The following is a 25,555-nucleotide window of genomic DNA, read 5'->3' as shown; positions in this document are numbered from 1 at the left end:
GTCCCAGGACGTCCACGAGGTGCTCGGAGCTGGGGAGGGGTGAGAACCTCACCGCTCCTACTCTGCCCTAAATAAACCCAGTTCACAAATTGTAGCCACGCCTACCCCACTGTGGAGGCGACTTCCATTCCTAAGCTTTTCATACCACTCTGGGACCACCCACCCCATTTTCTGACTTTGGCCACTCTATTCTCACCCTGCTTTTGTGCCATGGCACCTCCCATGTCTTTGGGAGTCTCCAGTGTTGCCACTTCAAACTGCCAACCTAAGGCTGACCCTGCACTCAACTACAGCCAACATCTTTTAGTTCCTTCCACCCAGTCTTCGTCTCTGCCCACTCCATTCTCGCTTAGCCCACCTGTCCCTGGCCCACCCCTCTCCTCTCGCCACAGGGAACTCCGGAAGAGTGGGCGCCCCAGATGGACCTTGTCCAACCGGCTTTGAAAGAGTTAATGGGTCCTGCGAAGGTGCGATGGGGCAGGAGTGAGAGGGGCTTGGTTCTGGGGGCGGGATATGCAGGGATCAAGTTGCTGACTCCACAGTGACCTCCCCAACCCTGGCAGATGTGGATGAGTGCGCGACTGGCGGGCGCTGCCAGCACGGCGAGTGTGCAAACACGCGCGGCGGGTACACGTGCGTGTGCCCCGACGGCTTTCTGCTCGACTCGTCCCGCAGCAGCTGCATCTGTGAGCCACCAGCAGGGAGCTGAGGCTGGGTCCCATGCCCTCCCTGCCCTCAGACCGCGTCCCAGAGCATACTGGGGCTTTTAATTCCCTCTGACCCCCCCCCCAGATCCTCCCAGATTTCCGGGTTCCTCTCAGTCAGCCTTAGAGCCCCCTCAGAACTTCTCAGATTCTCATACAGCCTCAGCATCCCTGGACCACCTTTAGACCTTACAAGTCTTTTGGATCCAGATACCTCCAGACTCCCAGACTTTTTTTTTTTTTTTTTTGAGATGGAGTCTCGCTCTGTCGCCCAGGTTGGAGTGCAGTGGCGCGATCTCGGCTCACTGCAACCTCTGCCTCCCGGGTTCAAGTGATTCTCCTGCCTCGGCCTCCCGAGTAGCTAGAATTACAGGCGGGCACCACCATGCCTGGCTTTTTTTTTTTTTTTTTTTTTTTATTTTTGGTAGAGACAAGGTTTCACCATGTTGGCCAGACTGGCCTCAAACCCTGACTTCAAGGGATCTGCCCAACTCAGCCTCCCAAAGTTCTGGGATTACAGGCGTAAGCCACCGCGCCCAGCTCTCCCAGACTTTCTGGAATCCTTCTCAGACCCTCAAATCCTCTCCTTCCCCTCGAGACTCGACTTTCTTCAGATCTTGAGATCCTTCTCAGAGTCTCATTCACCACTGACACCTCACAGGCTCCAAGCCCTTCTCAGACCTCCAGAGCCCACTGCTCTCCCTCAGACCTCTCCCAAATGTCCCTCGCACCCAGCAGCCCCCATCCCCAACCCCGGAACCATTCCCCTCTCTCCCAAATCCCTCAGTGCCGCAGCATTCCCAGCCCCGCCCTGAAGAATTTCCTCCCTGCTCCTCGCAGCCCAACACGTGATCTCAGAGGCCAAAGGGCCCTGCTTCCGCGTGCTCCGCGACGGCGGCTGTTCGCTGCCCATTCTGCGGAACATCACTAAACAGATCTGCTGCTGCAGTCGCGTGGGCAAGGCCTGGGGCCGGGGCTGCCAGCTCTGCCCACCCTTCGGCTCAGGTGAGCTCCTGCGGCCATGCCTAACCCTACGCGCAACACACGTGGCGCTCCTTCTACGCTGCGCCCTCCAACCCTGAGTCTCACCGCCCCTAACCTGGCTGGGCTCCAGCCTTGGCCACGCCCCAGCCTCTGCGACCCGTGGGCCTCAGACTGGACCTCATCCACGGCTCCACCTCCATCCGTAGCCACATCCACCCCTCCATCCGTAGCCACACCTACCCCGTAGCCCCCAAGTTAGGTTTTGTCTCCTGAGCGTCAACGCCCAGTCTCATCCTGTCCCTGAGCTTTGACCAAGTCCTTAGCTTCTGAGACACTGCTTTCAGCTTAGCCCCACCCCAGGCATGCCTCTCCCTGAGACACCTCCCTGGCATTCTATCTTCTGCTTAAAACTAAATCCCACAAGGGAGCTATTTCCTAGCCTCCAAGTCTGTCCCTATAGACCCAACCAGATCCTACCCTTAACCCTGTCCCTACCACCATCCCAAATGGGGGAAAACGCTCTTGGTCCCACCTTTAACCTCTGAGACATTCTACTCTTTGGCCAGGACACCACCCCATCCCAGCCTCCAACTCAAAACCCTGACATTGTCCGGCCAAGCCCTGCCCTCAGGCAAGGCCAGGGTGTGGGCTTGCCATCGCTTTCCTCCTGCTGTCTTGTCCTCTCTGTGTCCCTCTCTCTTTCCTATTCCCAGAGGGTTTCCGGGAGATCTGCCCGGCTGGCCCTGGCTACCACTACTCGGCCTCCGACCTCCGCTACAACACCAGACCACTGGGCCAGGAGCCACCCCGAGTGTCACTCAGCCAGCCTCGTACCCTGCCAGCCACCTCTCGGCCATCTGCAGGTGAGCTGGCTCTGGCAGAAGTGGGTGCCATCTTCAAGGGGCTGCCCAAGCCCCATAGTGAAAGGAGGCAAGAGAGGATTTGGGCTCCACTCATTGATACCCCTTCTTTATCAGGCTTTCTGCCCACCCATCGCCCGGAGCCCCGGCCTGACCCCCGGCCCGACCCCCGGCCCGGCCCTGAGCTTCCCTTGCCCAGCATCCCTGCCTGGACTGGTCCTGAGATTCCTGATTCAGGTTTGATAGAAAGAATTGAGGGCATTGGGCCGGGAGCGGTGGCTCAGGCCTGTAATCCCAGCGCTTTGGGAGGCTGAGGAGGGTGGATCATCAGGTCAGGAGTTCGAGACCAGCCTGGCCAACATGGCGAAACCTAGTCTCTACTAAAACTACAAAAATTAGCTGGGCGTGATGGCAGATGCCTGTATCCCAGTTACTTGGGAGGCTGAGGCAGGAGAATTGCTTGAACCCAGGAGGCAGAGGTAGCAGTGAGCTGAGATTGCGCCATTGCACTCCAGCCTGAGTGACAAGAGCAACACTCCGTTTCTTTTTTTTTTTTTTTTTTTTTTTTTTTTTGAGGCAGAGTCTCGCTCTGTCGCCCGGACTGGAGTGCAGTGGCCAGATCTCAGCTCACTGCAAGCTCCGCCTCCCGGTTTACGCCATTCTCCTGCCTCAGCCTCCCGAGTAGCTGGACTACAGGCGCCGGCCACCTCACCCGCTAGTTTTTTGTATTTTTAGTAGAGACGGGTTTCACCGTGTTTAGCCGGATGGTCTCGATCTCCTGACCTCGTGATCCGCCCGTCTCGGCCTCCCAAAGTGCTGGGATTACAGGCTTGAGCCACCGCGCCCGGCCAACACTCCGTTTCAAAAAAAAAAAAAAGAATTGAGGGCACTGATGGGGGTATTACAGGTGGGATTCTGGGGTAAGAAACTCCAAGGTGAATATTCCAGGATACAGCAAATAGGAATGTTATGGGCAGAGAGAAGCATTTGAAAGGCTGGGTGGTAGTTAGATCAGGAGCTGGAGTCGGAGTTGGGCTCTTCTGTGTCAATTAAGCAAGTCATTTAACCTCTGAGACTCAGTTTTCTCATCGGTAAAATGGGGATCATTGTTGAGATGTCTCTGAAGTGTCTGACACCTAGTAAGTGCTCAGATACTTACGGTAGATAATTATTTTTCATTATCTAATATTAGATAATTATTTTTCAGGTAGGGCACTAAGAATGTATCTCAGGCAGAGGGTTGGAGGGCAAACTATTCAAAGCCAGAGACCTTGGGGTGGCATTATGAGGGGATTCGGCCAAGGATCTGATGAGAACGTTCCAGTATAAAAAAAAATGGAGATCAGAAGACTGGGCTTGCTTGGGGAGGAGACATCCATGAAGGTGTTTTATGAATGTCTCCGGGGGTGGGGGTTCTACTGGGAGGAAAGGAACGGAGGATTCAGAGATGGGGGAACCCTGGCTGACTGGACCCCCCAGGTCCTTCCTCCGGCATGTGTCAGCGCAACCCCCAGGTCTGCGGCCCAGGACGCTGCATTTCCCGGCCCAGCGGCTACACCTGCGCTTGCGACTCTGGCTTCCGGCTCAGCCCCCAGGGCACCCGATGCATTGGTGAGCAAGGCGGAGGGGGTGGAAGGAGGCGGGGCGGGGGGCTTTGCCCGGTCACCTTGTCACCAGCCCCCTCCGTGTCCTCAGATGTGGACGAATGTCGCCGCGTGCCCCCGCCCTGTGCTCCCGGGCGCTGCGAGAACTCACCAGGCAGCTTCCGCTGCGTATGCGGCCCGGGCTTCCGAGCCGGCCCACGGGCTGCCGAATGCCTGGGTGAGAAATTTGCCCCACCCGGCTCCAGGCCCACCCCAGGGTCTCGCTCCTTCTCTCACTCCAGAGCCTCTCCACCCCTCCCACGCTTCCCCTGTCGGGTCCCGCCCCAGGACCGCTCTGCCCTGGTCCTTGGCCCCGCCCTTCCCTGCCCCGCCTCCATCCAGCTCCAGCCTCCCTTTGACCCCGCCCCTACCTAGCTCCCAAACTGCCAGTTTCTATTGGGGCCTGGTCGCGGCTCGTATTGCTCTGCCCCCACGCCCAGGCCCCGCCCTTATTGGCCACGCCTCTCCCCCTCCCAGACTAACTCCCTCCCCCAGGCCCAGCCACTGTCCTGCAACTGCGGCAACCAATCTCCTGACCACGACCCCTGATTCCAACCCTGCCACACCAGAGCCCCATCCCCAGACTGTTCCTTTCTTCTCTAGTCCCGACCCCACCTTCCCTTTGCTCGGTCCCCAAAGCTCTCCTTTCTGCCCTTGCCCTACCAAACTCTACCCTCTCCAATTGCCCCTCTCACTGTGCACCTCTCCGCCTGTCCTGGCCGGTCCCTAGCCTGGCTCTGGCCCAAGCTTGGCCCCGCTCCCGCTTCCCCCGACCCCCGCCTCTCTGCGTCGCTTCTCCCGGGACTGTCTGCCCCAGTCCCAGCCGCCTGGTCTGTGCCCACAGACGTGGACGAGTGCCACCGCGTGCCGCCGCCGTGTGACCTCGGGCGCTGCGAAAACACGCCAGGCAGCTTCCTGTGCGTGTGCCCCGCCGGGTACCAGGCTGCACCGCACGGAGCCAGCTGCCAGGGTGAGGGCCTGGGAGGGGCAGCTGGGAAGGGGTGTGAGGGGTTGGGTAGAGCGCGATGATGAGGGCCAGAGAGACTGAACAACAGGGCAAAGCGAGCTGATTGATGGGAGACAGAGGCCAGGCTCTGGAGCAGACGTGTGGCTTAATGGCAGTAGAGAGACCTGGGATGGAGAGGCCAAGTGATGGGAAACAGAAAGGCTGAGTCATGGAAGATGGGGAAGCAGAGTGAGGAGGGATGGAGATGTCAGTCATCAGGTAAGAGGAGCAGAGTTATGGGGGACAGGGGAGAAGGCCTTCTCATGGGGACTACAGAGACAGAGCCAGCAAGGCAGCTTAGTAGGGATTGGTGGAGGATACAGAGTCAGATGATGGTTACAAGGAGGAATAGTGATGGGGTCGGGGGACAGAATGATGGAGGGTGGAAAGCCAAAGTGACAGAGGTCAGGGAGGCAGAGGGGAGCAAGTGACCCCAGGCCCCCTGCCCTGTGCAGATGTGGATGAATGCACCCAGAGCCCAGGCCTGTGTGGCCGAGGGGTCTGCGAGAACCTGCCCGGCTCTTTCCGCTGTGTTTGCCCGGCTGGCTTCCGGGGCTCGGCGTGTGAAGAGGATGTGGATGAGTGTGCCCAGGAGCCGCCGCCCTGCGGGCCGGGCCGCTGTGACAACACGGCAGGCTCCTTTCACTGTGCCTGCCCTGCTGGCTTCCGCTCCCGAGGGCCCGGGGCCCCCTGCCAAGGTGAGGGTGCTGAGCCCAGCCCCACTCCATCACTGTTTGCTGTGGGGACTGGAGAGAGATTGAGGGGCAGAGAGGCAGAGTGATGGGGCTCAGGGATGAAGAACAGGGGCTGAGGGATGGGGACCTCACTCCAGAGTCTTCCCTCCTTTCAACAAAATAAGATAGTGCTCCCCACCCCTCCTCCCTTTTTGAAAGATACTCTTGTGCTTCTGGGAACCCTGAGGAGGGTGTCACCTGAGGCAGGGCAGGCAACATGGAGTTGGTGCCTTAGCCCCACCCTAGTAGCTGGAGAGACCACTGAATGGGGACACGAGGAAGGGAGGAAGGCGTCTGTCTTCCTGTGAAGAGGGAGCAGCCTGAGGCAAGTCCAGGAGGCTGGCTCAAGACTGGAATGCTGGGGTGGGTAGTAATGGCCATGGGGATGGATTCAGGTCCTTTCCTCAGCCTGATTGGTCCCCTCTGCTCCAGATGTGGACGAGTGTGCCCGAAGCCCCCCACCCTGCACCTACGGCCGGTGTGAGAACACAGAAGGCAGCTTCCAGTGTGTCTGCCCCACCGGCTTCCAACCCAACACTGCTGGCTCCGAGTGCGAGGGTGAGGCCGGGGAGGGGGGGAGTAGTGTGGATGGGTGAGGGGGGCATTGGGCCACTTCTTCAAGGCCACCCTCTCCCCTGCCCCCTAGATGTGGATGAGTGTGAGAACCACCTGGCATGCCCTGGGCAGGAGTGTATGAACTCACCTGGCTCCTTCCAGTGCAGGCCCTGTCCTCCTGGCCACCACCTGCACCGTGGCAGATGCACTGGTGAGACTAGGCCCTGGCTGTGACCTTGGGCCTGCACCATGACCCCTGACCCTTGACCCAGATCATAACTATGACCTGGCCCATAACTTCCTGACCTGGACCTCAGTCCCTCAGTCCCCAGAGCCTGTGACTCCTGACCCTGACCTGGACCATAACTCTTGACCCTGAATGTGACTCCTGAGACCTAACTTGACAGTGACATCTGACCCGAACCATCACCCTTGATGATAGTCCCTGTCCACACCCTGATAGCAATTGTGACCCTCATGACTCTGGCCCTGAATGTGACCTGTAACTCCTGAATTTGACTGTGACATTTGACCCTAATCATAACCACTAACCATAGCACTGACCATAACCTTGACTGTGTGACTCTTGGTCCTGTCTCTTTCACAGCCCCTGCCTCTTCTCAGAATCCCTTCTCTGGAACCTGGTTGGGTTCATAATCCCTGACCCTGGCCCCTGACTTGAGGCAGAATTCTGGACCCTGACTGTAACTTCTGATGCTAACTGGACTCAGATTCCAGTCACTAACTCCAACCCGTGGCTCAACCGAATCCCATCCAATGATCCTGGTTTATAATACTTGACTGGTCCCTTGCCCTAGTTCATTTCTGATCCCTGTCTAAGCCAGAGTCCCCTCTCCTGACTCCAAAATCCTGGCACAGGTAGTTCCTAGAAACCTAGACCCACAGGACTCACAACCATGGTCCCCGAAACCCCGGAACCTTGGTCAGACCTACCCACCTCTGCCATAGAGCCCTACCCTGGCCTCCAACTCAGGACACTTCCCACCACCTCCCCCAGACCCCCTACTCCAAGGGGATTCGTCCGGTGTGTCCCTAGACTGGAACCTTTCTGAACACACCCACCCCACACAGATGTTGACGAATGCAGTTCAGGTGCTCCTCCCTGTGGTCCCCACGGCCACTGCACTAACACCGAAGGCTCCTTCCGCTGCAGCTGCGCGCCAGGCTACCGGGCGCCGTCGGGTCGGGCCGGGCCCTGCGCAGGTGAGCAGCATAGGGATCCGCCAGAGAGCCTGGGAGTAGGGCCTGGGTTCCAGGGCAAAGCCGGCTGGAAAGGTGGAGGCGGGACCAAGGCGCTGTGGGAGGAGCTCAGAAACCTGGCATTGGTGGAGGCGGGGTTACTGCGATGTGGGCGGGGCTTGTGTCTGGGAGGCCGGGTCCTGTGACTCCGCCCAAACTCCCGCGTACCTTAGACGTGAACGAGTGCCTGGAGGGCGATTTCTGCTTCCCTCACGGCGAGTGCCTCAACACTGACGGCTCCTTTGCCTGTACTTGTGCCCCCGGCTACCGACCCGGACCCCGCGGAGCCTCTTGCCTCGGTTCGTACCCAGGCTGGTCCTGGCTCCGGAAAGGGTGGGCTTAGGGCAGGAAAAGGCGGGACGGGGAGAAGAGGGCGAAAAGGGGAAAACGAGTTTTTGGCCGGGATCTTCCAGCACGATCGGGGGCAGCTGGTGGGAGTCTCGAGGCAGTGACCGGGGAGGGGTATGGAGAGGAGAGGGCGGAGTCTGGGTATTCGGACAATGATTGGAAAGAAGCTGTTCTAAACCCGTCGGCCCGTCGGGGGCCGATGCTTGCCGGGAGGGAAGGAGCCTGAGGCAGGTTGGGGAAGGCGTGAAAGGCCTAGGAGCGACGAGAAGCAGTGGAGGGGTGTGGACTGGAATGTTAGGCAGAGGGGGAGGTGGGCCGGGCTTTCGGACGCCCTGTCCCGCAGACGTGGACGAGTGCAGCGAGGAGGACCTTTGCCAGAGCGGCATCTGTACCAACACCGACGGCTCCTTCGAGTGCATCTGTCCTCCGGGACACCGCGCCGGCCCGGACCTCGCTTCCTGCCTCGGTGAGAGGCCCCGCCCCGGCCTGATCCCTCCTCCCTCCGACTCCCGGACTCGTCCATTGGCCTCCCACCTCTGTCTTTCCTCCTCCGCTTCTCCCCTCCCCTTACCTCCTTCCCCTCCTCTCCTAGCCTCCCCATCTCTCCTCTACCCAAATCTTCCCCTGCCCTCTCTGCTTCCCTGGCCTCCCCTTTCTGACTCTCCTCTCCCCTCCTTATCTCCCCCATCTTGCCTCCCTGCTTCCCACATCCGACCACCCGACCTCCCTCCTCAGACGTGGACGAATGTCGCGAGCGGGGCCCGGCCCTGTGCGGGTCGCAGCGCTGTGAGAACTCCCCCGGCTCCTACCGCTGTGTCCGGGACTGCGATCCTGGGTACCATGCGGGCCCCGAGGGCACCTGTGACGGTGAGCCTGCCCCCTCCACCTCCGCTAGCGCTCGCAACGGGGTGCTGGAGGCTGCTCCCTTGGGGACTGAGGAGGGGCGCCCTACTTCCCAGACTTAGGGGGAGGGAAAGCACGGTATCTCTGTAGTGGAAATAAGCCGCCACCGTGTCCATGTATTTTCTTGTGTCAGGACCACGGCCAAGCCTCCCTTCCAGCCGCAGTCCATTCCGCCTCTGCAGCCGAAGCCCGGTCCACATTTTAGGCTATGCCCCCAGTAGGACACCTCCCCAAAACTGTTAGGCCCCGCCCCTTCCAGTCGGCCTCTGGATTAAAACCCCCTCTTCAGGCCCCTTCTCTTCCTAACAGAAGTTTGGACGCGCCCTTTCCCCGTCCTCCACCAGTCCTACTTCCAGCCTTCCCTCCAAAGAGGCCCAATCCCGGCGACCCTAGGCCTCATCCTTGCCCAATGAGAAATTCCCAAGGTGAAATTCTCCTAGCGCTGGCCTCCGCCCGTTTAAGCTCTGCCCTTCCATGGCCTCTCTACACTGGCCTTTCCATTCGCTCAGACGGCTTCAGTCTCTCTGAACACATAGGCCCTACTTCCTATCTCTGCTCCGCCCACAGACCCGCCCCTTGCCTTCTCTTACCTTCCAGGTCTTCCTTCCCGCCCGGCAATTTCACCCCTCCTGAGTCAGACTCCAGGGAGGCAGGAGGGTGGGGCTAATCTTCCATACAGTTTAAATTTTTTTTTGTGGGGCGGTGATGATGTGTGAGTCCGCATCTTGTGGAATACTTGAAACAAAACATCTGTGGGCTGCCGTTGACTCTGCTAGACCTCTGACTCACGGAAGTCTAGCTTCATAAGATCATATTCATTAATTCCACAAGAATTCATTAAGCACCTACTCTATGCCAGTGTCTGGAAAAGGAAGTAAGTGCAACAGGAAATAAGTCATATAAAAACCCCTGCCTTCCTGGAGTTATCATTGTGGGGTAATAAATATGTAAATAAATTAAAGACCTATACACCAGGCCAGGCGCTGTGGCTCATGCCTGTAATCCCAGGACTTTGGGAGGCCAAGGAGGGTGGATCACGAGGTCAAGAGATCGAGACTAGCCTGGCCAACATGGTGAAACCCTGTCTCTATTAAAAATACAAAAATTAGCCGGGCGTGGTGGCATGCGCCTGTAGTCCCAGCTACTCAGGAGGCTGAGGCAGAGAATCGCTTGAACCTGGGAGGCGGAGGTGACAGTTGAACCAAGATCATGCCACTGCACTCCAGCCTGGGCGACAGAGTGAGACTCCTTCTCAAAAAAAAAAAAAAAAAAAAAAAAGATTTATACAACAAAAAACTGGGGGACACCTTACTATGTATCGGGCACTGTTCTGCCACTGGAGATGTAGCAAGGAACAAAATGGACACAAATCCCTGCTATTGTAGAGTTTGCATTCTAGGGAGGCAACATATGTATAAGGTCAGGTTTAGGAAGGAAAACAAAGCAGGACAGAGATGACAGAGCAGTGGAGGGAGGAGTGCTAGGAGGGCTTGACCTCGACACCAGAGGGAAGTGAGGGAAGCAGCCATGCAGAGAGCTGAGAGGAGACTGTTCCTGGCAGAGGGAAGAGCCAGTACAAAGGTCCTGAGGCGGGACCATGCTTTTGAGAAACGGCAGTGAGGATTTGAGAGTTATCAACTATGCTAGGTGTGGTGGTGCATGCTTGTAATCCCAGCTACTTGGGAGGCTGAGGTAGGAGAACTGCCTGAACCCAGGAGGCTGAAGCTCCAGTGAGCCATGATCCTGCCACTGCACTCCAGCCTGGGCAACAGAGCAAGACCCCCATTAAAAAAAAAAAATGTCTGGGTGTGGTGGCTCATGCCTGTAATCCCAGCACTTTGGGAGGCTGAGGCAGGTAAATTGCCCAAGGTCAGGAGTTCAAGACCAGCCTGGCCAATATGATGAAACCCCATCTCTACTAAAAAAAAAAGAAGAAAATACAAAAGTGGCTGGCCGTGGTGGCTCATACCTGTAATCCCAGGACTTTGGGAGGCTGAGGTGGACAGATCACTTGAGGTCAAGAGTTTGAGACCAGCCCGGCCAACATGGTGAAATCTCATCTCTACTAAAAATACAAAAATTAGCCAGGCATGATGGTGCATGCCTATAGTCCCAGCTGCTCCAGAAGCTGAGGCAGAATTGCGTGAACCCAGGAGGCAAAGGTTGCAGTGAGCCGAACTTGAGCCACTGCACTCCAGCCTGAGTGACAGAGCAAGATTCCGTCTCAGGCCGGGCGCGGTGGCTCAAGCCTGTAATCCCAGCACTTTGGGAGGCCGAGACGGGCGGATCACGAGGTCAGGAGATCGAGACCATCCTGGCTAACACGGTGAAACCCCGTCTCTACTAAAAAATACAAAAAACTAGCCGGGCGAGGTGGCGGGCGCCTGTAGTCCCAGCTACTCCGGAGGCTGAGGCAGGAGAATGGCGTAAACCCGGGAGGCGGAGCTTGCAGTGAGCTGAGATCCGGCCTCTGCACTCCAGCCGGGCTAGAGCGAGACTCCGTCTCAAAAAAAAAAAAAAAAAAAAAAAAAAAAAGATTCCGTCTCAAAGAAAAAACAAAGTTTTCAACATTGTTGATCTTTAGAAGCTCAGGCTCATACCAGATTTCTAAAGACTTCTTAGTCTTGGGGACTGGAAGTGGTGTTAGAACTTCTGAATTCAGGCCTTTGACTCCCGTTTCATCTCCTCTACACTCTGCAGATGTGGATGAGTGCCAAGAATATGGTCCTGAGATTTGTGGAGCCCAGCGTTGTGAGAACACCCCCGGCTCCTACCGCTGCACACCGGCCTGTGACCCTGGCTATCAGCCCACGCCAGGGGGCGGATGCCAGGGTGGGTGTCCGTCGGGCATCGGGTGAGATGTGGAGATGGTAGAAGGTCCAGAAATGGCCTGACTGTCTGGTGGTTGCAGATGTGGACGAATGCCGGAACCGGTCCTTCTGCGGTGCCCACGCCGTGTGCCAGAACCTGCCCGGCTCCTTCCAGTGCCTCTGTGACCAGGGTTACGAGGGGGCGCGGGATGGGCGTCACTGCGTGGGTACGGGACTTCAGGGGGTGGATGGGACCAAAGCGGGTGGGGGAGGTTGGTCAAGTCCTGTCCCTCCCCATATATCTGAACAAATAGGAACTTTCGGGTTGTGGAATTTAGACTTTGGAATATAAGATCATCTTCATGCCGAGAACGGTGGCTCATGCCTGTAATCCCAGCATTTTGGGAGGCCGAGGCGAGCAGATCACTTGAGGTCAGGAGTTTGAAACCAGCCTGGTGAACATGGTGAAATACCATCTCTACTAAAAATACAAAAATTAGCAGGGTCTGGTGGCGCATGCCTGTAATCCCAGCTACTCAGGAAGCTGAGGCACAAGAATGGCCTGAACCCAAGGGGTGGAGGTTGCAGTGAGCCTAGATCACACCACTGTACTCCAGCCTGGGTGACAGAGTGAGACCCTGTCTCAAAAAAAAAAAAAAAAAAAAATCTCAGAACTGTTGTAGTGGCTGGTGACAGAAACCTGACCTATTCAGGTTTTATTTTTGTGTGCATACTTTTAAAAATGTGTAAGTAGGCCAGGCGCGGTGGCTCACGCCTGTAATCCTAGCACTGGGAGGCCAAGGTGGGCGGGTCACCTGAGGTCAGGAGTTCGAGACCAGCCTCAACATGGAGAAACCCCGTCTCTACTAGAAATACAAAATTAGCCGGGTATGGTGGTGCATGCCTGTAATTGCAGCTACTCGGGAGGCTGAGACAGAATTGCTTGAACCTAGGAGGCGGAGGTTGCAGTGAGCTGAGATCCCACCATTGCACTCCAGCCTGAGCAGCAAGAGCAAAACTCCGTCTCAAAAAAATAAAAATAGGGCGGGCGTGGTGGCTCAAGCCTGTAATCCCAGCACTTTGGGAGGCCGAGATGGGCGGATCACAGGGTCAGGAGATCGAGACCATCCTGGCTAACACGGTGAAACCCCATCTCTACTAAAAAATACAAAAAAACTAGCCAGGTGCGGTGGCGGGCACCTGTAGTCCTAGCTACTCAGGAGGCTGAGGCAGGAGAACGGCGTAAACCCGGGAGGCAGAGCTTGCAGTGAGCTGAGATCCGGCCACTGCACTCCAGCCTGGGCGACAGAGTAAAACTCCGTCTCAAAAATAAATAAATAAATAAATTTTAAAAAATGTATAAAGTATAAATGTATAAAGCACTAAAGTGTTCATAAATGTTAATTTTTCCTAACATTTTATGAGGAAAATTTCTAAACACAAAGCAAATTGAGAGAATCATAGAATGAACACCTGCCTACTCATGATCTAGATTATATTATTTTATTATACTTGCTTCCTCACATATCTATCCTTAATCCATCTAATTTTTTGGACAGAATTAAAAGTAAATTGCAGGCACCAGTCTGCTTCCCCATAAATTCTTCAATATACATATCACTAACCAGAATTCAATATGTGTTTACCAATATTTTCTTCTCTCTTTTTTTTTTTTTGAACTGGGGTCTTGCTCTGTTGCCCAGGCTGGAATGTGGTTGTGTGATCATAGCTTACTGCAGCCTCTAACTCCTGGGCTCAAGCCAACTTCCCTCCAGAACTGAGCTTCCGAGTAGCTGGGACCACAGGCACACAAAACCACGCCCAGCTAATGTTGTTAATTTTTGTAGAGATGAGTATTTTTTGGAGACAGAGTTTTGCTCTAGTTGTCCAGGCTGGAGCGCAATGGCGTGATCTCAGCTCACTGCAACCTCCACCTCCCAGGTTCAAGCGATTCTCGTGCCTCAGCCTCCCAAGTAGCTGAGATTACAGGCACCCACCACTACGTCCAGTAATTTTTTGCATATTTAGTAGAGACGGGGTTTTACCATGTTGGCCAGGCTGGTCTTGAACTCCTGACCTCAGGTAATCTGCCCACCTTGGCCTCCTAAAGTGCTGGGATTACAAGCGTGAGCCACTGCGCCTGGCCCGTAGAGATCTTGCTTTGTTGCCCAGGCTGGTCTCAAACTCCTGGCCTTAAGCAACCCTCCTGCCTTGGCCTCCCAAAGCACTGGGATTATAGGCATGAGCCATTGTATCCTACAGATATTTTCATTCGACGTTCAATTTATATACAATGAAATGCAGGAATCTTAATTATGCATTCTGTAAATTTTCACAAAAGCAAACACAACAGGTTTTATTTCTTTAAAGGGAATTAAAACTATAAAGTCCTGGGATATATTTGAACTCCAGGCATAACTGGATCCAGGAATTTTAACAAGGCTATTTCTGTCTTCTCTGAGTTCTGCTTTCTTCTATTGCATGATTTTCAGGCAGATTATTTTTCATAATGATGAAGGTGGCCTTAGAACCTCCGGGCTAACATCGCCAGTTGACAACCCTAGAGCTAAAAAGGGAGGTTCTTTTTCAATATTTCTAGCGAAAGTGCCAGGCCTGGCTTTGATTGACCCAGCATGATCACTGCTATCTCTGAACCAGAGAAATGCAGTCATCTATTTGGTCATTCCTGGAACTTGTGCTCACCTCTCAGAGTAGATATAGCCCTACTCAAAGCACAGGATTGAAAATAGAGGAGCACAGGGTTCCCAAGGGAAATTCAGGGCTTGTCACTAGAAGAAAAACAGATGATGGAGTTTGGGCCATTAAATATACCCATTATATTTGAAAGCTCAGACTTTCAGACCTTTGGAATCACAGAAGCTTATAACCACTGTGTCCCCTGTTGTCTCCTGCTTACAGATGTGAATGAGTGTGAAACACTACAGGGTGTATGTGGAGCTGCCCTGTGTGAAAATGTCGAAGGCTCCTTCCTCTGTGTCTGCCCCAACAGCCCGGAGGAGTTTGACCCCATGACTGGACGCTGTGTTTCCCCACGAACTTCTGCTGGTGAGACTGTTGTGTCTATTTAACTGATGACTGCTGGCCCCATGGGAAAATCATGTGGTCTAATCATTCCTGATGTGGACAGCTACCATCAGTTAAATACTGTTGTTTTAAACATCAACAAAAGACACATAGGTTAACATGGGTAGTGAGACTGTGTCAGGAGAACTAGATCCTGGCTGTGACTCTACCAGATTCTTTCATTCAACAAGTGTTCACAGGGCGTGCACTCTGTTCAGGCCGTCTTCTGGGCACTGAGGACGTAGTAGTGACCAGGAGGGATCACTGTCTGTCCTCAAGGGGCTCACAAGCCAATGGGACAAACAGAGATATCACCAGATAGTGACAACTCGGAGAAATCAACAAGACTGTGATGGGGAAAGCCCAGGGGGGTTTTGGAGGAGGCGCCTGGCCCAGCATGAGAAGAGGGTCAGGGAGTTCTTCCTGTAGGAGAGGACATCTGAGAGCTGCAGGATGAGTAGAAATGAGCCAGGCCCGATGTGTGAGGAGGGCATTCTGGGCAGAGGACATAGCAAGGGCAAAGGCCTGGCAAAGCCAGAGAGCATCTGGCATGTAAGAGGAACTGAAACAGGTTCAACATGCATGATTTAGAGGGCAAAGGAAGGGGTGGGGAGAGATGGGGCCAGGGAAAGAGTCAGGTGCCCGATCACACTGACTTACCACAGTAAGAGAGCACTGCGGTACCGTGGAAGGGGTTTCAGAGCATTTTTGGAAAATTTTTTTTTAATGTTTTTCTTTTTTTAAGACAGGGTCGTACTTTTACCCAGGCTGGAGTGCAGTAGCATGATCTCAGCTCACTGCAACCTCCACCTCCTGTGCTCAAGGAATCCTCCAACCTCAGCCTGCTGAATAACTGGGACTACAGGCATATACCACACCACAGCTAATTTTTGTATTTTTTGTAGAGACATGGTTTTGTCATGTTGCCCAGGCTGCAGTATATATATATTTTTTAATTTTTAAATGTTACATATTTAGGCTGGGCGTGGTGGCTCACGCCTGTAATCCCAGCTCTTTTGAAGGCCGAGGCGGGCAGATCACCCGAGGTTAGGAGTTCGAGACCAGCGTGACCAACATGGCAAAACCCCGTCTCTAATAAAAATACAAAAATTAGCTGGATGTAGTGGTGTGCGCCTGTAATCCCAGCTACTCGAGAGGCTGAGGCAGGAAAATCGCTTGAATCCAGGAGGCGGAGGTTGTGGGATTGCGCCAGTGGACTCCAGCCTGGGTGACAGAGGGAGACTCCATCTCAAAAAAAAAAAAAGCTACGTATTTATTTTATTTATTTTTAATAATTTCCTTCTTTACTTTAGATTCAGGGGATACATAAGCAGGTTTGTTACCTGGATATATTTCATGATGCTGAGCTTTGAGATACAAATGATCCCGTCACCCAGATAGTAAGCATAAGCATAATACCCAACAGCCAGTTTTTCTTGTTTTTTTGGTTTTTTTTGAAATGGAGTTTCACTCTTATTGCCCAGGCTGCAGTGCAGTGGCACGATCTCGGCTCGCTGAAACCTCCACCTCCCTGGTTCCAGCAATTCTCCTGCCTCAGCCTCCCAAGTCGCTGGGATTATAGGCGTCCGCCACCATGCCCGGCTTACTTTTTGTATTTTTAGTAGAGATGGGGTGTCATCATGTTGGCCAGGCTGGTCTCAAACTCCTGACCTCAGGTCATCCACCCACCTTGGCCTCCCAAAGTACAGGGATTACAGGCAGGCGTGAGCCACCATGCCTGACCTAGCATCCAGTTTTTCAACCCTTGTCCCTCTCCTTCTGTCCCTCCCCCATCTAGTGGTCCCCAGCATCTATTGTGGGCATCTTTACATCCATGAGTACCCATTGTTTAGCTCTCACTTATAAGTGAGAACATGTGGTATTTGGTCTTCTGTTCCTGCGTTAATTTAGGATAATGGCCTCCAGCTGCATCCATGCTGCTGCTAAGGACATGATTTCATTCTTTTTCATGGCTGTGTAGTATTCATAGAAAGGTTTTGAGCAGGAAAGATAGAATCGGATTTTGAAACCTCCCTCTGGCCGCCATGTGAAGGTGATTGCAGCGGGTGATACTGGAGGCTGGGAGATCAGGGAACAGGCTGGGGCAGGGGCCTGGACAGGAGAGGACAGGGCTGGACCAAGGCAGGGGCTGTGGAAGGGGAGGAAAGGGTGGTGGGAGAAAAACCCAAGAGGCCATGTGGACAAGCTGTGGATGTGTGGGTGGGGAAGCTGTGTCCAAGACAAGGCACAGGTTTTTTGTTTGTTTGTTTGTTTTGTGACACAGTCTCACTCTGTCGCCCAGGCTGGAATGCATTGGTGCGATCTCGGCTCACTGCAACCTCCGCCTCCCAGGTTCAAGTGATTCTCCTGCCTCAGCCTCCCAAGTAGCTGAGATTACAGGCATCCGCTACCACGCCCAGCTAATTTTTTGTATTTTTAGTAAAGACAGGGTTTCACCATATTGGTCAGGCTGGTCTGGAACTCCTGACCTCGAGTAATCCGACCGCCTCGGCCTCCCAAAGTGCTGGGAGTACAGGCAGGAGTCACTGCACCTGGCGACAAAGTGTAGATTTTGAGATGAAGACTCAGCCAGTTTGGGACACACCAGATAAGAGACCCAGAGAGGCATCCAGGAAGCCAGGGATGTTCCCTCACCACCCACCCGAGCTGTTAGCTGCAGTGACGGGGAAGAGTGAGGTGGGGAGGCAAGAGATGCAGAAATGACAAGAGGTGACAGTGAGAAAGAGAGACAATGACAGAGGAGTGTGAGAGGTGTGGAGTCTGGTTCTGCCACTGATGGCTGTCGCCCTCTGTTTTCCCATCTATGCCGGCCTCAGTTTCCCCATCTATGATGTGGCGGGGTTGGGGGTTCAACCCACACTGGGCTAAAGCCCCTTGTCTCCCTAGGCACGTTCCCAGGCTCGCAGCCCCAGGCACCTGCCAGCCCCGTTCTGCCGGCCAGGCCACCCCCACCACCCCCGCCCCGCCGACCCAGCACACCTAGGCAGGGCCCTGTGGGGAGCGGGCGCCGGGAGTGCTACTTTGACACGGCGGCCCCGGATGCATGTGACAACATCCTGGCTCGGAATGTGACGTGGCAGGAGTGCTGCTGTACTGTGGGTGAGGGCTGGGGCAGCGGCTGCCGCATCCAGCAGTGCCCAGGCACCGAGACAGGTGGGCATGGGCTGATGGGAACACAGGGCTGAGGGCTTGGGTGGAAATACTGGGTGGGGTGTGGGCCTGGGACAGGGGACACATTTGGACAGGATGTTGAGGTACTAGTACTGTCAGGGCAAGGGCGAGCTGCCAGACAGGTGGGCATGGGCGGGCATGAGGCTGAGTGGTGGGCATTAACAGGCACAGGGCCAGAGTGACTTGTGACAAGTGGGCACGAGCAGGGTGGGGCTGGGGCTGGGGCTCTGGTGTCCTGGCTCAGGCTTGTCTCTGTGTGTAGCTGAGTACCAGTCATTGTGCCCTCATGGCCGGGGCTACCTGGCGCCCAGCGGAGACCCGAGCCTCCGGAGAGGTGAGGCCAGCCTTTGACCCTCCACCCTACTCAGCTCTCAGGCCCAGCTGTGTCTCTTCCTGTTTTCTTTGCCTCTGTCTCTCACCCTTTCTGTTTCTCTGTATCTGTCTCCCCAACCCCACCCGTCCTCTGTCTCTTTTCTTTTCTTTTTCTTCTTTTTCTTTTCTTTTTTTTTTTTTTTTTTTAGAGTTTTGCTCTTGTCGCCCAGGCTGGAGAGCAATGGCGAGATCTTGGCTCACTACAACCTTTGTCTCCTGGGTTCAAGCGATTCTCCTGCCTCAGCCTCTGGCGTAGCTGGAACTACAGACACGAACCACCATGCCTGGCTAATTTTTTTGTATTTTTAGTAGAGACAAGGTTTCACCATGTTGGCCAGACTGGTCTCGAACTCCTGACCTCAGGTGATCTGCCTGTCTTGGCCTCCTAAAGTGCTGGGATTACAGGCATGAGCCACCGCTCCTGGCCTGTTCATCTTTCTTTCCCTGTCTCTACTTCTCGGTCTCTATCACCACCTCTGTCTCTGTCTTCCCTGGTCATGCCCTCACACACTCCACCCATCCAGCCCACCCCCATCTCTCTCTCTGCTTTTCCCACAGATGTGGACGAATGTCAGCTCTTCCGAGACCAGGTGTGCAAGAGTGGCGTGTGCGTGAACACGGCCCCAGGCTACTCGTGCTATTGCAGCAACGGCTACTACTACCACACACAGCGGCTGGAGTGCATCGGTACAAGCCCCACCTCCCCCAACCCCTGGCAACTCTCTCCAACCCCTAGCCATGTCAGTTCCTCTCTGGAATGTGGCCACCACCAGCGGGAAGTCTTTCCTGGAGTCTAGACTCCATCCATCACACTGCCAATGTGCTGGGAAGAGAAATGGGAAAGGGTAGGGGTTGTTGAAGGGGTTGCCTGTTAACCATCCTCTCCCTAGATAATGACGAGTGCGCCGATGAGGAGCCGGCCTGTGAGGGCGGCCGCTGCGTCAACACTGTGGGCTCTTACCACTGCACCTGCGAGCCTCCACTGGTGCTGGATGGCTCGCAGCGCCGCTGCGTCTCCAACGAGAGCCAGAGCCTCGGTAACCCCGCCCCCAAATCCGCTATGCCCCGCCCACACCGTCCAGTCTCTCCTTCCCTCGGCTCAGCCTCACACCCGCACCCCGGCTACACTTTTGCGACGGCCACGCCCTTCAAAGGCCACGCCCTATGCTCCTGGCTCGGCCACGCCCCACTGAGCCCCAGCTCTGTCTCTGTCCCAGTGCCTGTCTGAGGCGAGCTGGCTAGGTGGTTAAAGGCAAAAGTTTTAGAGGCAACTTTTGCATGTTGCCTCTTGGACTCCAGCTTCCTTTCTGCACACTTAGCCCCTACCTTATAGGGTGCCTGTGAGGAGTTTTCTTTTCTTTTCTTTTTTTTTTTTTTGAGACGGAGTTTCGCTCTTGTTGCCCAGGCTGGAGTGCAATGGCGCCATCTCAGCTCACCGCAGCCTCCGCCTCCGGGGTTCAAGCGGTTCTCCTGCCTCAGCCTTCCGAGTGGCTGTGATTACAGGCATGTGCCACCACACCCAGCTAATTTTGTATTATTTTCTTTAGTAGAGACAGGGTTTCTCCATGTTGGTCAGGCTTGTCTCGAACTCCTGACCTCAGGTGATCCACCTGCCTTGGCCTCCCAAAGTGCTGGGATTACAGGCGTGAGCCACCACGCCCGGCCAAGGAATTTTATTTTATTTTTATTTTTTATTTTTTCAAATTTTATTATTTAGTTTTTACTAAGTGCCACATGAGTGCTGCTACCTGTTATTATTTCTCTGCATCTCTAGGTCTCTGTCTCTTTCCAGGTGTTTGTGGATTTCTGTCTTTCGTATTTTCTCTGAATTTCTGACACCCTCTGGATCTTTGTTTTCAGGTCTCTTTCTCCTGCTTCTGTATCTTTGTTTTCCTGTTTTGAGTCTTTGACTCTTTGGATGTGTTTCTCTCTCTTTGGGTCTTTTTTCTCCCTTTTTGTTTCTGACTCTTTTCCTATCTCTAGATCTCTGACAGTTTCTCCTGAAGCTCTGTCTCTTGAACACTCTCTTTGTTGTTGTTGTTTGTTTTCATTTTTGAGACAAGATCTCGCTCTGTCGCCCAAGCTGGAGTACAGTGGCATGATCACAGCTCACTGCAGCTTCCACCTCTCATGCCCAAATGATCCTCCCACCTCAGTCTTGCGGTAGCTGGGACTGCAGGAGCCTGCCACCACGCCTGGCTAATTTTTGGTTTTGTTTGATTTTTTTTTTTTTTTTTTTCATAAAGCTGGATTTTTGCTGTGTTGCCCAGCAAAACTTGAATTCCTGGGCTCAAGCAACGCCCCTACCTCAGCCTCCCAAAGTGGATTACAGGCTCCAACACTCTCTATGCATCTTGCCACCTCTCTTTTTGCCCACTGTCCCAACCACTCTTCTCTCATTTCCTGTGCCTTCAGCACTTGCCCCCATACACTGAGATGTCAGACAATGCTCAGAGAGGCAAAGCAACTGCCTCGAGGTCACACAGCCCTCCAGAAGCCAGACTTGGGTAGACCCCTCTCAAGCCCTACCTCCTAGTTATTAGACCCCCTTCTTCTGCCCTCTCCTCCTATATGACAGTCTCCTTGTTCCTCAATCCAGACCCCTGGAGCGACCTCAGAGAACTTCCGGAGTTAGATCACAGCTGATGAGAAGGATTTGTTGATAGGCAGAGGGTGACTGGGCTGCTCAGCAGGGGAAGGGCCCAGCCCCTGGGAGGACCTGAGTGCCAGGCCCAATCTGACACATGCTGTCTACACCTGCAGATGACAATCTGGGAGTGTGCTGGCAGGAAGTTGGGGCTGACCTCGTGTGCAGTCACCCTCGGCTGGACCGTCAGGCCACCTACACAGAGTGCTGCTGCCTGTATGGAGAGGCCTGGGGCATGGACTGTGCCCTCTGCCCTGCCCAGGACTCAGGTGCTGACGCTGGCCTAAGCTGAACTCAGAGGCCTTGCCCCATGGGCTTCAAATCTAGGCCCTCAGATCCCCAGTCTCAGAACCCCCAGACTCTACCCAAACTCTGTCCCCTAGACCAACCCCCATGTCACAGCCCATCCCAAAATCTTGGTCCCCGAGTCACATTCCAAAGACTTCCAAGTCTTCGCCACAGACATCCCAAGGCCTGACCCAGCAGATCCCATGGTACCAGCCCCGCAGGCCCCTGAGGTCTGGTCTCTCATACCCTCCGCTCCTGGTCTGTAGAACCACAAGACACAGCCTATGAGATGTCCTCCCCTAAATCCTGGGCCCTTAGACCTGAAATACCAGTTGTTCAGACCTCACCATCCTGGCCCCAGACCCCATGGTCACAGCCCCACAGAACTCCAATCCCATTTCCTTGGACACCACATCCGGGTGCCTAAGACCCCAACATACAGCCCCAGAGATTCCCAAGTCTTGGTTCCTACAACCCCTGAGGTCCTCAATCCTCAGCCCTTAGGAGCCCAGTTCCAAAGACCCTAGTCCTGGGTCCTCAGACCTCCAGGTCCCAGTGGCTCAGACCCTCTCCCACACATCCTGCCCCCTCGGTTCCCCTGCAGCAATTCCTGGGATTCCCCAGTCCTGGTCCACAGAACACCCTCCTCTAACTTCTTCAGGTCCCTAGTCCTAGCTCCCATGGGTCCCTCCAGTTCCAGCCTCAGACCCTGATTTTTAGCAGGCTTCATTACCTTTGATCTCAGCACGTTGGAATCCCAGTCTTAGCCTTCAGATTCTCAGTGCTGGCTCCAGACACCCCAGGGCCACCCAGGACCCTCCCCATCCACTCCTCTGCCTCCTCTTCCCAAGGGAGGTACATGAGTGGTGGGTGTGGGGGCCAGCGGGGGCTGATTGTTTGCCTTGACTTCTGTTCCCAGATGACTTCGAGGCCCTGTGCAATGTGCTACGCCCCCCTGCATATAGCCCCCCGCGACCAGGTGGCTTTGGACTCCCCTACGAGTATGGCCCAGACTTAGGCCCACCTTACCAGGGCCTCCCGTATGGGCCTGAGTTGTACCCGCCACCTGCGTTACCCTACGACCCCTACCCACCGCCACCTGGGCCCTTTGCCCGCCGGGAGGCTCCTTACGGGGCACCCCGCTTCGACATGCCAGACTTTGAGGACGATGGTGGTCCCTATGGCGAGTCTGAGGCTCCTGCGCCACCCGGCCCGGGCACCCGCTGGCCCTATCGGTCCCGGGACACCCGCCGCTCCTTCCCAGAGCCCGAGGAGCTTCCTGAAGGCGGAAGTTACGCTGGTGAGCACCGCCAGCGGATGAGGAGACTGAAATGAGGGGTGAGGTGTGCACAGAGAGAGGAGGGAGGGAAACAGAGGTGGGAGGAGAGACGGAACACAGGTGCAACTGGAGAGAGCCACGGAGAGGGACAGACAAGTGTCTGTAGCCCGGCAAAGAACGAGAAAGCGGCAGAGGGAAAGCTGGCGAGAGAATGCGGTAAGCTTACTGGCCCCACAGCGCCCGCCGCAGCCCTGGAGCGGGATGGACAGTTTAGAGCAAGAAAGATGGAGCCAAGGACGCGCACCCACCGTGGTGGGTAAGGGACTAAGGCAGGGACCTCAAGTCACAGGGTCCCCGCATTTCCCACAGGTTCCCTGGCTGAGCCCTACGAGGAGCTGGAGGCAGAGGAGTGCGGGATCCTGGACGGCTGCACCAACGGCCGCTGCGTGCGCGTCCCCGAAGGCTTCACCTGCCGCTGCTTCGATGGCTACCGCCTGGACATGACTCGCATGGCCTGCGTTGGTAAGGGCGGCCCCGGGGCCAGCATGCGTGGGGAGAGGCAAGGCTTGTCCAGGGAGGGTGAAAGCCCTGAGCAGGAGGTGCTGGTAAGGGACGGGAAACGACCTCACTACAGGGGACGGACCAGCCCAGAGGGGAGGAGTAATTCTTGCACCTGGGTGGGGCTTGACTGAAGAAGGCGGAGTCAGGGTGTCAGCAGGGCTGAACTGGGCCTTGAAGCAGGATAGAAGGATAGAATAGTGCTGGTGTGACTTGCAATGCTACCTTGGGCAATTTGCAGGACCTCTCTGAAGAGCCTCAGTCTTCCCACCTGTAAAATGGGAGTATTAATCAAGTCTGCCTAATTTGGATGGTAGTAAAGCCAAGTGATTAAAATCAAGAATTCAGCCGGGTGCGGTGGCTCATGCCTGTAATCCCAGCACTTTGGGAGGCGGAGGCGGACGGATCAAGAGGTCAGGGGTTTGAGACCAGCCTGGCCAATATGGTGAAACCCCGTCTCTAAAAATACAAAATTAGCCGGGTGTGGTGGTGCATGCCTGTAATCCCAGCTACTTGGGAGGAACCCAGGAGGCAGAGGTTGCGGTGAGCCGAGATCACGCCATTGCACTCCAGCCTGGGCAACAAGCGCGAAACTCTGTCTCAAAAAACAAACAAAAAAACTCAAGGAGGTCACATAGACCTCAGGCCCAGTCCAGCAACTTGTTGTGTGACGCTGGACAGGTCGCTGCCCTTACCTAATTTTTCTCATCTGAAAAATGGCTATAGTCAAAGATCCCATTTCACAGAATTGTGAATATTATTAACACTGATTTACAATAACATTAAGACCCATGCGCAAATGGAGGCACATGTGTAAAACGAATTACAGTACCTACCTAATAGGGATATTAGAAGAACAAAGTTAATACTCGTAATGTGCTTAAAACAATGCATGAACATTTATTGTTGTTGACACCATCATCAGTATTATTTTCTTTTTTTTATTATTATTTTCTTTTTTTGGAGACGGAGTCTCACTCTGTCGCCCAGGCTGGAGTGCAGTGGCCTGATCTCGGCTTACAACAACCTCCGCCTCCCGGGTTCAAGTGATTCTAGTGCCTCAGCCTCTCGAGTCTCTGGGATTACAGGCACCCGCCACCACGCCTGGCTAATTTTTCTATTTTTAGTAGAGACGGGGTTTCACCATGTTGGCCAGGTTCGTCTCGAACTCTGGCCTCAAGTGATCTGCCCGCCTCAGCCTCCCAAAGTGCTGGGATTACAGGCATGAGCCCTTACACGCCCGGCCGTTATTATTTTCTTAACAAAATCCTAGTGCCGTATGGGCCACCATACCCGTCTTACAGAACACGAAACAAGCACAGAGAGGTTAAGCCACCTGGCCGGGCTCACACAGCTAGCAGATGGCTGAGGTCAGACTGGACTCCAAACGAGAGGCTCAGCATCTGCTCCTCTGTTCCAAGAGCCTAAAGGGCCGAGGAGGCGAGCTTCTGGGGCCCCAGCCTTCAGCAGCGATCCTTGTCCCCCCTCCGCAGACATCAACGAGTGTGATGAGGCCGAGGCTGCCTCCCCGCTGTGCGTCAACGCGCGCTGCCTCAATACGGATGGCTCCTTCCGCTGTATCTGCCGCCAGGGATTCGCACCCACGCACCAGCCGCACCACTGTGCGCCCGCGCGGCCCCGGGCCTGAGCCCTGGCACCTGCTGGCCGCTCATCCGCGCCTACCACACGGGGCCCCTGCAGTGCATCTTGCAGCCCTCTTATGCGTATGTGCACGGCGCAGCCCGCCCGAACCTGGAGAAGGGACCTACAGACGCCTGGAAGCTGCGACGCCCTGCACTGCCCCGCCTCCCCCAGCGCTCCCACTGATGCAGTGGTCCCGGGCCTGGCCCAGGGGCCCCTTCACATGCCCTTTCCCTTTTATAAAATTCTCCATTAAAACCCACCTATTTTGTATCTTTTGCCTCCACCTGTCTTTCTGTTTCTCCAAATCTACCTCCAGTTTGTGCTTTGAGTCACTGAATGACATTCCCCTCCCTTCTGACCCCTAGTTTGGTCTGTCTGCCTCTCTTGGTCTCTGCCTGCCTTCTCTGTCTGTGTCGTTCTGTCTCATTTCTGTCTCTCTGTCTCTTTCTGATTTGTTTTCTCTGCCTAACCTCTACATCCTGTCTTTTCATCTTTGTTTCTGCATGTGTTTTTCTCTTTTTCCTTCTCTTTGTTTTGTTCTCTCTTTAATCTCGAGAGCAATCTTGCCTCTGGATTTTTTTTTTTTCTTTTCTTTTTTTTTTTTGAGATGGAGTCTCGCTCTGTCACCCAGGCTGGAGTGCAGTGGCGCCATATCCATTCACTGCAAACTCCACCTCCTGGTTT

At 54.8% G+C, this 25,555-nt stretch overlaps 1 protein-coding gene across 10 annotated transcripts in view; it reads left to right on the top strand.

Moving 5' to 3' along the window:
• The window catches only part of LTBP4 (latent transforming growth factor beta binding protein 4), a 33,670-nt gene extending 8,528 nt beyond the window's left edge, over positions 1–25,142 (top strand). For 2 of the 10 annotated variants that reach the window (XM_033224950.1, XM_033224957.1), the window contains 26 exons: positions 393–467; positions 564–686; positions 1,545–1,709; positions 2,402–2,551; positions 2,666–2,785; positions 4,028–4,159; positions 4,226–4,369; positions 5,036–5,161; positions 5,653–5,895; positions 6,364–6,489; positions 6,578–6,697; positions 7,579–7,710; positions 7,920–8,045; positions 8,438–8,560; positions 8,830–8,961; positions 11,698–11,829; positions 11,909–12,034; positions 14,727–14,873; positions 17,799–18,065; positions 18,346–18,417; positions 19,014–19,142; positions 19,346–19,492; positions 21,219–21,371; positions 22,310–22,690; positions 23,039–23,191; positions 24,721–25,142. In XM_033224950.1, coding sequence (XP_033080841.1) covers positions 393–467; positions 564–686; positions 1,545–1,709; positions 2,402–2,551; positions 2,666–2,785; positions 4,028–4,159; positions 4,226–4,369; positions 5,036–5,161; positions 5,653–5,895; positions 6,364–6,489; positions 6,578–6,697; positions 7,579–7,710; positions 7,920–8,045; positions 8,438–8,560; positions 8,830–8,961; positions 11,698–11,829; positions 11,909–12,034; positions 14,727–14,873; positions 17,799–18,065; positions 18,346–18,417; positions 19,014–19,142; positions 19,346–19,492; positions 21,219–21,371; positions 22,310–22,690; positions 23,039–23,191; positions 24,721–24,875 — 3,899 coding nt within the window. In that variant the 3' untranslated portion in view covers positions 24,876–25,142. The remainder of the gene's footprint in view (positions 1–392; positions 468–563; positions 687–1,544; positions 1,710–2,401; positions 2,552–2,665; positions 2,786–4,027; positions 4,160–4,225; positions 4,370–5,035; positions 5,162–5,652; positions 5,896–6,363; positions 6,490–6,577; positions 6,698–7,578; positions 7,711–7,919; positions 8,046–8,437; positions 8,561–8,829; positions 8,962–11,697; positions 11,830–11,908; positions 12,035–14,726; positions 14,874–17,798; positions 18,066–18,345; positions 18,418–19,013; positions 19,143–19,345; positions 19,493–21,218; positions 21,372–22,309; positions 22,691–23,038; positions 23,192–24,720) is intronic. The other 8 variants (XM_033224952.1, XM_033224958.1, XM_033224954.1 and 5 more) reach the window with 7 other exon arrangements.
• The last annotated feature ends 413 nt before the right edge of the window (positions 25,143–25,555 follow it).

The sequence above is a fragment of the Trachypithecus francoisi genome, unplaced genomic scaffold (assembly GCF_009764315.1).
Source record: "Trachypithecus francoisi isolate TF-2019V2 unplaced genomic scaffold, Tfra_2.0 Lachesis_group12, whole genome shotgun sequence".
In the NCBI taxonomy this organism is placed as follows: Eukaryota; Metazoa; Chordata; class Mammalia; order Primates; family Cercopithecidae; genus Trachypithecus; species Trachypithecus francoisi.
Note: the sequence above shows the minus strand (reverse complement) of the source record. Positions and strands in the feature narration are given on the sequence as shown.